Source organism: Trifolium pratense, linkage group LG5 (assembly GCF_020283565.1).
Source record: "Trifolium pratense cultivar HEN17-A07 linkage group LG5, ARS_RC_1.1, whole genome shotgun sequence".
NCBI classification, from domain to species: Eukaryota; Viridiplantae; Streptophyta; class Magnoliopsida; order Fabales; family Fabaceae; genus Trifolium; species Trifolium pratense.
In genome coordinates, this window is record NC_060063.1 from 50,345,173 (window position 1) to 50,358,521 (window position 13,349).

Consider the following 13,349-nt stretch of genomic DNA (forward strand, 5'->3'; position numbering starts at 1 on the left):
CAAACGCTTGATCCTTCCTAGTCAACTGCGACAAAGGCAAAGCCAACTTCAAAAATCCTTCAATGAATCTTCTATAATAACCAGCCAATCCAAGAAAACTTCTTATCTTAGAAACAGACTCCGGCGTTCCCCATTGCAATACGGCATCAACTTTCGCTGGGTCAACCGCTATTCCTCCACTTGAAATCACATGACCAAGGAAACTTACTTCTTTCAACCAAAATTCACACTTCGACAACTTGGCATACAACTTCTTCTCTTTCAAAATTTGCAAAACAATCTGCAAATGCTCCTTATGTTCCTCTTCAGACTTTGAGTAAACCAAAATATCATCGATGAATACCACAACAAACTTGTCCAAGAATGAATGAAAAATCCTATTCATGTACTCCATAAAAACACCAGGTGCATTGGTCACACCGAAAGGCATCACCGAATACTCATAATGACCATACCTCGTCCTAAAAGCAGTCTTTGGTATATCCTCCGTTTTCACTCTAATCTGATGGTATCCGGATCTCAAATCAATCTTACTAAACACGCAAGCTCCAACCAACTGATCCATTAAATCATCTATCCTCGGAAGTGGATACTTGTTCTTGATCGTCACTTTGTTCAACTGTCGGTAATCAATACACAATCTCATACTCCCTTCTTTCTTCTTAACCAACAACACAGGTGCACCCCACGGCGATACACTATGTCGAATAAACTTCTTTTCAAGTAGTTCCTCTAGTTGCTTCTTCAACTCATTCAACTCTGACGCTGACATTCGATACGGTGCCATAGATATCGGACTAGTACCAGGTACCAAATCGATCGTAAACTCTACTTCTCTTTCGGAGGTACATCTGACACATCTTCCGGAAATACATCGGGAAATTCACAAACAACCGGTAACTCTTCCATCTTCACTTCACCTTCCATCTTCAAGGATGCAAACAACGCCTACACCTCTACAGGTTCCTTCAACGATTCTACTACTTCCTTCTTACTCATCAAATGCAAACTCTCCTCCGGTTTTGGAAACACAACGGTCTTCTCACAGCAGTTAATATGGACTCGATTAAATATTAACCAGTTCATACCAAAGATCACATCTATTCCACTAAGTTGGATACACACTAGGTCCATTCCAAAGTGTCTACCAAACACGGTTACGGGACAGTCACGACATACGAGACGGGTAGTTACAGAACCATTAGCAGGAGTTTCTATTTCCATACGACCAGACATTTCAGACACAGGTATACTAAGACGCTTCATGCAATCAACGGATATAAAAGAATGTGTTGCTCCCGTATCAATAATCGCAATTAAAGGAGTTTATAGATGAAACACGTACCTCTAATGAGATTATCCCCCTGATCCGCATCATCTCCACTCAAAGCAAACACCTTTCCCATAGTCTTCTTCGGTTTCTTGCACATAGGACTCTTGTGACCCTCTTCACCACAATTGAAACAAGTCACCTTCACTTGACAAACATCCGACTTGTGTCTCAATCTCCCACAATTGAAACACTTGTCCACCTTCTTTGGGCACTCATAAGACTTATGACCCATCTCATCACACTTGTAGCATTGTCCACCACCTCTCTTCTTTCCACCACTAGTCTCAACAACTTTCTTCCCCTTGTCACCATAGGGCTTCCCACAGTCTTGACCTTTCCCTCTTTTGTCACTCATAGCCTTGTAGTAGTTAGTCTTGGCTTTTCCATCATCATCACAAATACGGCACTTATCCACCAAAGTTGCAAAGTCTCGGATTTGAGAAAATCCGATAAGATGCTTGATGTCCGGGCGCAACCCACTTTCAAACTTGACATACTTGTCATTCTCAGCTTCCACGGTGTTGTAGTGTGGACTAAACGCACATAGCTCCTCAAACTTCACGGAATACTCCGCCACAGACATGTTCCCTTGCTTGAGCTCCATGAACTCCACCACTTTCTTGTTCCTAATATCAGCCGAAAAGTACTTCCTCAAGAACTCTCCCTTGAACATCTCCCAAGTGATTACCACACCACCAACTCCCATCTTCAGCTTAGCATTCTTCCACCACTTGTTAGCTTCTTCACGAAGTACATAGGTACCCAAGGTTAGCTTACTCTCCTCGGTACACCTCATAGCCTCAAAGACAATCTCAACTTCCTCTATCCACTTGACAGCAGCCTCCGCAGCATAGCCTCCAGTGAAAAGCTTCGGATTATGCTTCATGAACCGCTCCAACCTCATCTCATCTTCCCTCCCGGGTTGATGATCTCTAGCCACAATGTTGGTCAAAGTAGCTATCGCATCTGCCATCTGATTGTTAGCCCTTGCCGCCATGATCCTGAACAACCAACCAATCCAAGAACAGACTTACAAAGGTAATATCAACAGTGTTATCTCTACACAAGTTGAATATACGGGCAACTAATCCTAATTGGTTCCACATGAACCGACCTTGCTCTGATACCACTATTGTAACACCCAAACCCCTTAACGCGTATTTATTGAATATAAATAAATAAAACACTTAAGACAATCTAGGCGTCACATGGTAATAATACAAAATCACGGCATAATTAAAATCATGCTAGCACAGCGGAGATTAAAAACAAATAATTAACATAGTGCATATCATACGATAATCATAATTGTTCACACAATATCCCTAGGCTCTAGGCCATATCAACAACAAGGATATTATGTTTACAACAAAAGACAGGATTAGCAAAGTTAAATATGCCATCACGGGCTTAATACAATTCAAACGAATAACCCGACCCGGTAAATACCTAATCAGAGCAATTCTATACAACCCAGTCAAAAAGATATACAAAATATATCTAAGGAGTAGTCTAAGCTAAACTCCTCACCAAAAAGCGCACTACCACGAGCACGAGCAATCCTCTAACTCTGATCGGGATCCTCAACCTGAGAATCTGAACCCCCAACGGTCCAGCACATAACACAAAGCATGAGAGTTAGATCACATAATCAAAATACAAGTGCAAGTAAAAGAGTACTTAAACACTTCTTCAATAATCATGCATATATCATACATTCATACATATTCATCAACAATCTACCATTCAATTATAAGTACATAAACACATATAATCGAATACTCACACAATCAATTATCAATTATCCAAGTATTGAAGTAGCAATAAATGTCACAAGAAAGGGGGGGTTTGAATTGTGACCCTTTTTAAAAATCTTTTAAGTTAGTTTAAAATAACTCAAGACAATATTTCTTTTAATTGGTTAGTTCACAATTAACAATATAAAAAGAAATATAGTTAGCAACAATATAATATAACTGAACAATATAAATATTAAGTTAGTTGCTGAATAAATAAATGTTTAAGGCCCAGAGCACTCTGGTATTACTCAGTTAGTTAGTTTAGTATGTTTTAAGGATTTTAGAGTCCAAGAGAAAAACACACATAAGTTATCCTGGTTCACCCAACTTGGGCTAGTCCAGTCCTCACAGTCCTTGTGAGATTATCCACTAAAAATGCTCAGATCAGAACCTTCTGCTTCGCATCAAAAACTTGATCACAACTGGATCAATACAATCTGCTTTTCTTCACTCGAAAAGACTTTTACACAAATGCTTTTCTTCACTCGAAAAGACTTTCACTCAAAATGCTTTTCTTCACTCGAAAAGACTTTCTCACAAACACTCAATCTAACATGAAAGAAAGACTTGAGAGGGTTACAATATTTGTGGGGAATATGGGTTTAATCAACTCAAGTGAGAGATTGATAATAGCAAGCTTTGTCTATTTGTTTTTCACAAATTTATGATATATCTTTGATGATTTGCTTTGCTTTTGAAGAGTTTATGACTTGTTGATTTTTGCTTCAACTAAGTATATGATTTGATTCTTTTTGCAAACTCTTAATCTTCTCTTCATGTAGCTCCATTGTATTTATAGGCAAATATAACCTTGGAGGAGCGTATGAGAGAGGGATTTGAATTTCAAATCCAACTTGACATGTCACAATGTTGTGCTGTCAAATTGCTGTGAATAGTGCGTTATCGTTGCTTCAGTAACATTACCGTTATGACAATCTGCACTACACTTTTAATCCAATGACAACCACTGCATTTACGTGGCCCATATATGTCCATAAGAAGGAATCTTTCCTAATTTAGGGTTGGACAACTTGTATGCAAGTGGGGAAAAATATCATGTGAATAATTGTACTTCTTTTGGTGACTCATGTCCTTTGTTTCACAAAAGGATAGATGTTGTTGGATTCTTGTCCCCTCTATGTTCCCTTGATGAGAATGAGACTTGCTACAACTTGGCTTATGGTGTGACTTCACCTTGTTGGCCAATTTTCGTCCAAGCCATCATTGTGTGATGTGGCTTTCATTTGAATTTCAAATCTTCTTCAATCATTGATGGAAGCTTCATTTGTTTGTCCAAAGGGGCTTTTAATTACTTTTGTCCAAAAAGGCTTTATGGCCCATGATTCAATTTATGCCATGTTTGGCATATTCCTTACATAAGTGTTTCCTTAAAATACTACCACTTTTGATGAGGCAAAGGAATAATATCTTTTTGAAGCACTTCATCATTTATGCCAAGACTTTAAGATGCTTCTTTTGTTTCTACTCATTGCTTATATGTTTTGCTTGTCCATTGGTTGCTCATCCATAACGTTACCGTTGACAGATGATATCATTATCGTTGAAACATTTCTCACAAAACACATTAGTAGATAACAAGATAATCATAATTAAAATTAATTAACATGTTTGTTATCTTTAAAACATCAAATAAGGATTTTGTCCTCAACAATCTCCCCCTTTTTGATGATGACAAACATTTAACTTAATTTTGATTTTGAGTTTTTGATAAAAGATTTTGATAACCTTTTGCATTTGATTTGTCAATAACTCCCCCTCAATTTAAGCATTCTATTTTCAATAGCAAATTGAGTTTAAACTTTGATTAAAAATAATATGACAAATTTTAACAAGTCATTCTTTTACCAAAGTGAATGTTTATGGTTATGATAGTTTTGCTCAAAATTTGAATATATGTTTCATATCAGATTTTTAAGGATCTTTCCAAAACAATTTGTATGTTTTGATTAGAGCATTACTTATCCTTTTGGTTGAATATCTTTTACCTGCCTTCAATGCAGAAACATATCATGGATTAAAAACTTAGCATGTTTCAGAGAATCAAACAATATGAAATTTATCACATATTTCAATCATGAATCCTGAAACTGTCTCTTGACAGAAAAAAAAGAGATCATGATAAAATTTTGAGATATCTCTCAACTGCATAATTTCTCAAAGCATAGCTTTGTTTTTTCCTGTGATCAAAATAATGATTCATAAACCTGCTGACATAAGCATTCATTTCATTGCAGCAAAAGTTTTTCAAAATATCATTTCAAAATAAAACTTACAGATGCATGCTATCATAGCATAACATACTGGCGCATTAGTTCAACATACATATGAAAATGCATCACAAAACATAGTCTTTTAACATTACATAGCTTAAAGCAAAATAAGTTAAAAACAGAACAGAACAAAATGTGCGCGCTTTGTGTTGTGCCAGCATCTGCAGCTTCAGCTGTGTTCTTTTCTTTTCTCCCCCTTTGTCACATCAAAAAGTGATCTAAGGAGCAGGCCTTGATGGTGATGAGCCATCTGATGATGATGATGATGTTGAACGTTGAGGCATGACATGAACAGGGATTGGATATGGATTGAGTGGAGGTTTTGGAAGGTTGAACCTTTCACAGAAAACATTAGAAATCCAATCTCTCATGATGGAATTCTCAAGGATGTTATAAGTCAGATGAGAGTCAAGGAGTTGCATAGCTTGGAACAATTTTTTCACATCACTCCTAGTTTTGGAAGTGGTTCTCTCAACATTGGATCTTGGTAATTGTGGTGGAGGCCTAAGTGCAGCATTTGATGGTCCAGCATTGAAGTTTGAAATGTTTGGGAGATTCAAAGTGGGTGAAAGAATGGAAATGTTTTGGGTGAAGAAAGATTGACAAAAAGGATTCTGAGGTGGTGAAAAGTTGAAGAAGTGACTGTTAAAGCTTTCATTTAACATAGGTGAAAGGTTGAAGCTTGGTGGAGAAGAAAATAATGGAGCACTACTAGTGGATGAGGAGGTGAGATGGTTTAACACAGAGTCAGGGTCAGGTTGGTTCACAATTTGATTGACTGCTAAATTTGGAGCAATTTGTGGCTGTGGCTCGGGTTGAGGTGCAGCTGCATTTGGTGATTCATTTTGTGGATAGGCTAGAGGGATGTTCAAGTTAATCTCAGCTCTAGGACCTAGCATTTGTGATGAGGATGGAGAAATAAAAGCCTCATTTTGAGGAATTTCTGTTTCAACAGAGTGTGGCGCAAAAGGTGGATTTGAAACAAGTTCATCTTCAACAAAAGGTTCAGGCATTTGTTGAGATTGTGCAGTGTCATCATACTGCTCATTCCTTTTTCTCTTGGCTCTAGTGTAAACTTTTACAGGAGCTTGGGAGATAGGTTCATTCTTGAAGTGTTTGAGATTTTTCAGTGAAAATTTTTTGCAAAAGGTTGCAGAGGTTTCTCCTTCAATAGGAACTTTGAAATATTCAAAGATTTTGGTTAGGACCATACCATAAGAAACACAGAATTTTTTGTTGTTTTTGCTAGCTACATCTATCATGAAATTGATTATGATGAAAGGTAGATTTAGCTTTTTCATTTCAAAAAGATGATGAATGACCATAATTTCATTATCATCCAGATTTTCATACTTGCCTTGTCTAGGCATAACATTCCCTTGACTCATGATGTGAAAGACTTTGGGCAAAAAGTTTAGGTCAGAGGTTTTTCGAGAGTCTTTTGGAGATTCTAAAGTGAAAATAGGGATCCCCACTTCCTCAAAAGTGGTTTTAGCTAAGCTATACCAGTTCTCACCATAAGCTCTAAAACCATTGTTTGGAATTTTGAAAATGTCAGCAATAATGTCAGGGTTTAGTTCAAACTCTACTCCCTTAACATTGGCTCTAATGGTGCAATTTTCACGATCACACTTAGCCTTAAAGTAAAAAGCTTGAATTAACCTAGGGTAATAGGTTTCTCTAAGAGATAGAAAGGAGGACCAACCTTGAAAGTCAGTGTAGGCTTTTATCTCAAGAGGATGTGATTGAAGAGCTTCAAAATTGAAAAACCGTCCTGGTGCTATTGGCTTGGTTCTCCATTTTTCTTGAAAAATCTTTTCCTCAGCTTCTGATGAATACATTGGTGTTTCATCTTGAAACATAGCATTCACAGATTTTTTCTTTTCCATTCTCTGTTTCGGCTTAGAGGAAGTTTCACAGACTTTCTCTTTTCCCTTTTTAGTTTGAGGTTGAGTGGGAATGGTGGAATTTGACTTAGTTTCCTCGCTTGAGGATTTTGATGAAGGGTTTGAGTTGGATTTGGACGATGGAGGAACGAAAGTTTCTTCCTCATCACTTTCTTCTTCATCAGTTGAATCAACATCTATGTAGATTTTTTCAACATTGCTCTGAGATTGTTGACTTGCAAAGTTTTCCCTAATTCTCTGAGAACGACGAGGAGGAGCAGAGAAAGATGGTTTCTTTTTCTTTGTTTTTGGTTTGAGATGTGATGGTTCAACTGGATTTGGTGGTGGTTGACCATAGTAAGGAGGGAAGAGTGTTTGAAGAGGTTTTAGGTTTAGCGGTAATGATGAAGATGGTGGTGGTGATGGGTTGCGGAACCGTGGTGGTGAATGGTTGTGGTTGAATGGAGGAGCTCGCCTGGCTGTTTGTTTGGTTCTCATAGTTGTGATGTGAAGAAGATGAAGGAAGAAGAAGGGTTTGGAGATGATGATGATGATGAGTTCGGTTGGAGAGGAAAGAAGAGTAAAGGTTTGGAGTGTGTGAGGAGTGAATGATTTGATTGGTTTGAGAAGTGGTTTGTTAACCGAGAAAGAAAGGAGAGAGGAGTGATTTGAAGGGTTGTATTGGGAAGATATATTTTTACCTAGATGTAATGATTACTAATTGTAGTAGCCCTTTTTAAACTGATCATTTAAGAAGGTTGTCATAAGAGATAAGATTTCCTTTCTTAGGATAATCATTTTATATTAGGATTTTGGATGATTTTTAGTTTCTCTTTTAACACATTAAAACGATCTTCTACTAAAGGTTTAGTGAAGATATCTGCTAGTTGATTATCAGTGTCAACGAAAATCAATTCAATTTCCTTTTTATTAACATGATCCCTAATAAAATGATGTTTTATCTCAATATGCTTGGATCTTGAATGTTGAATAGGATTTTTTGACAAATTAATTGCACTAGTATTATCACAATAAATAGGTACATTTTCGTACCTTATTGAGAAATCCTCAAGCTGATTTTTAATCCATAGAACTTGAGAGCAACAGCTTGCAGCTGACACATATTCAGCTTCAGTGGTAGATAATGCTATCGTGTTTTGTTTTCTGCATGACCAGCTTATGAGTGCTTTTCCAAGAAATTGGCATGCACCACTTGTACTTTTTCTTTCAATTTTGTCTCCAGCGTAGTCAGCGTCACAATAAGCTATTAAATCAAAAATAGAATCTTTGCTATACCAAAGACCAAGATTAGTAGTACCGACAAGATATCTGAAAATTCTTTTAACAGCAGTTAGGTGCGATTCTCTAGGAGAAGTTTGAAAACGTGCACATAAACCTACTGCAAAAATTATGTCTGGTCTACTTGCAGTTAAGTACAATAGAGATCCAATCATACCTCTATATTCTTTTTTAGGAACAATTTTTCCTTCCTCATCTTTACCCAAATTTGTAGATGGATGCATGGGAGTTGCCATAATTTTGGCTTCATTCATTTTATATTTTTTGAGAAGATCTTTAATATATTTTTCTTGACAAATAAAAATTCCATTCATTTCTTGTTTAATTTGTAAACCAAGAAAATATCTCAGTTCTCCCATCATACTCATCTCAAATTCATTTTGCATGAGATGGGAAAAATCTTCACATAATTTTTCATTTGTTGATCCAAAAATAATATCATCAACATAGACTTGAACAATTAATAAATTCAATTTATCAATTTTTGTAAAAAGAGTTGTGTCAATTTTTCCTCTAGAAAATTGTTCTTGATTAAGAATGCACTTAATCTGTCATACCAAGCTCTTGGAGCTTGTTTTAGACCATACAAAGCTTTTGAAAGTTTGAACACATGATCTTTTTTCTTTTCATTTTCAAAACCAGGAGGTTGATGAACATACACCTCTTCATTTAGAAAACCATTCAAAAAATCACTTTTAACATCCATTTGAAATAATTTAATATTTTTATGTGATGCATATGCTAAAAGAATTCTTATTGCTTCTAACCTGGCAACTGGAGCAAAAGTTTCATCGTAATCAATACCTTCTTGCTGGTTATATCCTTGAGCAACAAGTCTTGCCTTGTTTCTAATAACCTTACCTTCTTCATCCAGCTTGTTTCGAAAAACCCATCTTGTTCCTATGATTGAATGATCTGTAGGAGATGGAACAAGTAACCATACTTGATTTTTCTCAAACTGAAGAAGTTCTTCTCTCATTGCTTCTACCTATGAATTATCAATAATGGCTTCGCCAATGGATTTTGGCTCTATCTGAGAGATCATTGCCATGTTGTTATCATTGTCTTTGAATGATAGTCTTGTTCTTATTCCATCAGTGGAACTTCCAATGATTTGATCTTGAGGATGATTCCCAACAATTCTTAAGGTTTTTGGAGGAAGAAGAGGATCATCTTCTTTCTTTTGATTTGGAACATCCTGAGAAGTTAGTCTTTCTTGCTCATCATCAATTGATGGCATTATAAGATCATCAAATTCATCAAAGATAATATTCATGCTTATTTCCATGGTTTGAGTTTTCAAGTTATAAATTCTATATCCTTTAGAATTAGTAGCATAACCTAAGAAAATAGCTTTATCTGATTTTGAATCAAATTTACCAAGATTATCTTTTGTGTTTAAGATATAACAAAAACATCCAAAAATATGAAAATATGATATGTTTGGTTTTCTATTTCTCCAAAGTTCATATGGAGTTTTGTCTAGAATTTTTCTTATTGAAACTCTATTTAAAATATAGCAAGAAGTACTTATGGCTTCAGCTCAAAAATATTTTTCAACATTTGATTCATTTAACATTGTTCTTGCCATTTCTTGTAAAGTTCTATTTTTCCTTTCAACAACTCCATTTTGCTGAGGAGTTCTTGCACAAGAAAAATTATGAAAAATACCATTTTCATCAAAGAATGATTTAAAAGATGAATTTTCAAATTCTCCTCCATGATCACTTCTGACATAGATGATATTTGAGCTTTGTTCATTTTGAACAAGATTACAAAAGTTTTGAAAAGCATCACAAGATTCATCTTTATTTTTCAAAAACAAAACCCATGTGTATCTGGAGAAATCATCAACTATAACAAAACCATATTGTTTTCCACCAAGACTAGTGGTGTTGACAGGACCAAATAAATCAATGTGAAGTAGTTCTAGAGGTTTTTTAGTTGAAATAAAATCTTTTGGATAAAAACTACTTTTGACTTGCTTTCCTCTTACACAAGCTTCACAGATTTTATCTTTGTCAAACTTAATTTTTGGAAGACCTCTTACTAGATCAAGTTGAGATAATTTTGAAATTGTTTTCATGCTTATATGACCAGCTCTTTTGTGCCAAATCCATTTATCTTTTTCGATAGACATAAAACATGATTCAGCTGGAATGACATCTAAGTATAAAACATACAAATTTTTCTTTCTTGATCCGGAAAAGAAAACTTTTCCTGATGAAGTTTGTTTGACTTCACAAATATTTGGTTTAAAAATAACTTCAAAACCACTATCACATAATTGACTAATACTAAGTAAATTATGTTTTAGACCTTCTACATATTGAACATCTTCAATTTTTGCAGAATCATTATTACCTATAATACCTTTTCCTTTTATTTGTGCAGTATTATTATTACCAAACGTAACTGACCCTCCTTCTTTTTTGATGAAGGAGAGAAAACACCTTTTATCTCCTGTCATGTGTTTTGAACAGCCACTGTCCAAAAACCATGGCTTTTTCTTTGCACCTTGAGAGTATCCCTGCATTTTGAGATTTTCGTTTAGGTGCCCATAATGACTTGGGTCCTTGAGGGTTAGTTTTCACAGTTTGTTTATTCTTAAAATAGCATTCTTTTTCAAGATGCCCAAAGTTTTTGCAAAATGAACAATGTTTATTTTTTCTCTCCAAGTGACGATAACGTTTTGGTTCATAGTAAAAACTTTCATAACTTTCTTTTTGATAGCAAATTGATTCATGATGACCATTTTTGTTACAAAATGAACATCTCAACTTAAAATCTCTTTTTGCTGGCAAAAGAACATTTTCAAAAATTTTGTTTTTAACTTCATTAAAACCTAAGCCATTTTTGTTAAGAGCTTGAGATTGTGATCCCATAATGTTTTGAAAAGTTTCAGTTGATTTTATAAACCCAGTGAGATCATTTCTCAGTTCTTTTATTTCATTTTTCAACACAACATTTTCATCTATTTTCTTAGATAAAACACTAGAGCAAACATGTTTTTCTTTTGACTCAATTAAGTCTTTGTTAATTTTTTCAAAATTAAGAATATCAATTTGAAGTTTTTTCTTTTCTTCTTTTAGTTCAGAAACTTCTTTTTGTAATAAAAAACATTGTTTGGATAAGAATTCAGAATCATGTAATAAACTATCAAAATTAGTTTCTAATTCTTCATAAGGATGAGTTTTATCAAAGAGAAATACCTCATCATTTTCTGAATCTGCCATTAGACAGATGTTGGCTTCTTCTTCTTCTTTGTTTGTTTCAAATTCATCATCATCATCCCAGGTAGCTAACATGGATTTTTTCTTGAAGGGAAAATTTCTGGGTGATTTGTTTAAGGGACATTCTGATTTGTAATGTCCAAGTTTGTTGCAACCAAAGCAGGTCACTTGACTTTTGTCAAAGTCATTTTTCTGCATATCTTTTCCTGAAGAAAAGTTTCTTCTAATTTGATCTCTTCTTCTTAACATACGTTGGATTTTGCCTGAAATGAGAGCTAGTTCTCCTTCTGCCTCTTCTTGGGTAGATTCTAATTCCTTAGAGTCATCTTCTAAAAAACTTATATCTTTTTGAGAAGCTTTTAAAGCAATGGTTTTTTCCTTTTTTAAAGGTTTATCTCCTTGAAGAATAACTTCATGAGCTTTTAAAGTACCAATAAGATCTTCTATGGGAAGTGTTTTCAAATCTTTAGTTTGAGTAATGGCAGTAACCATTGGTCTCCAAGTGATTGGAAGACATCTCAAAAGTTTTCTAATTCTATCATTAGTTGAAAAAGTTTTTCCAAGAGATCTTAATTCATTTATGATAGTAGTAAATCTTGAAAACATTTCATCAATAGTTTCGTTTTCAATCATTTCAAAAGTTTCAAATTTATTAGTTCCTATGTCTATTCTTGTTTCTTTTACATGACTAGTTCCTTCATGGTGAACTTGTAAAGTGTCCCAAACCTTTTTAGCAGTATCACATTCATCTACTCTTTCACTTTCTTTCATGCTTAGAGCACAGGATAGAAATAAATGAGCTTTAGAGTTTAGGAGTACCTTTTGTTGTTCGGCAGTTGTCCATGCATCTTCAGGTTTGTCTGAAATGACTCCCTCAGCAGAAGTTACAGTAGGAACATAATCTCCTTCTGTGACTATGCGCCACATTCCTACTTCTTGAGATTTTAAAAACAATTGCATTTTATTTTTCCAAATATAGTAATTTTTTCCAGTGAACAAAGGTGGTCTTGAAGCAGATCCTCCTTCTGGAATGTATCTTTCTTTTGACATTTTTCTTCCTGAATCTTTTTCCTCTAACACTTGTTAAGTGTATAAACCTGTAGAGACAGGCTCTGATGCCAATTGAAGTAGCAATAAATGTCACAAGAAAGGGGGGTTTGAATTGTGACCCTTTTTAAAAATCTTTTAAGTTAGTTTAAAATAACTCAAGACAATATTTCTTTTAATTGGTTAGTTCACAATTAACAATATAAAAAGAAATATAGTTAGCAACAATATAATATAACTGAACAATATAAATATTAAGTTAGTTGCTGAATAAATAAATGTTTAAGGCCCAGAGCACTCTGGTATTACTCAGTTAGTTAGTTTAGTATGTTTTAAGGATTTTAGAGTCCAAGAGAAAAACACACATAAGTTATCCTGGTTCACCCAACTTGGGCTAGTCCAGTCCTCACAGTCCTTGTGAGATTATCCACTAAAAATGCTCAGATCAGAACCTTCTGCTT

At 35.0% G+C, this 13,349-nt stretch overlaps 1 protein-coding gene across 1 annotated transcript; it reads right to left on the bottom strand.

The window, feature by feature from the left end:
- Positions 1-10,844: 10,844 nt before the first annotated feature.
- Positions 10,845-12,975, bottom strand: LOC123884100 (the record flags this gene model as incomplete). Its single annotated transcript, XM_045933110.1, has 2 exons — positions 11,407-12,975; positions 10,845-11,138 (listed from the first exon to the last, which is right to left on the bottom strand). Coding segments are annotated over exons 1-2 (1,779 nt in total), but the record flags the coding sequence as incomplete, so codon positions are not given.
- Between the last annotated feature and the right edge of the window lie 374 nt (positions 12,976-13,349).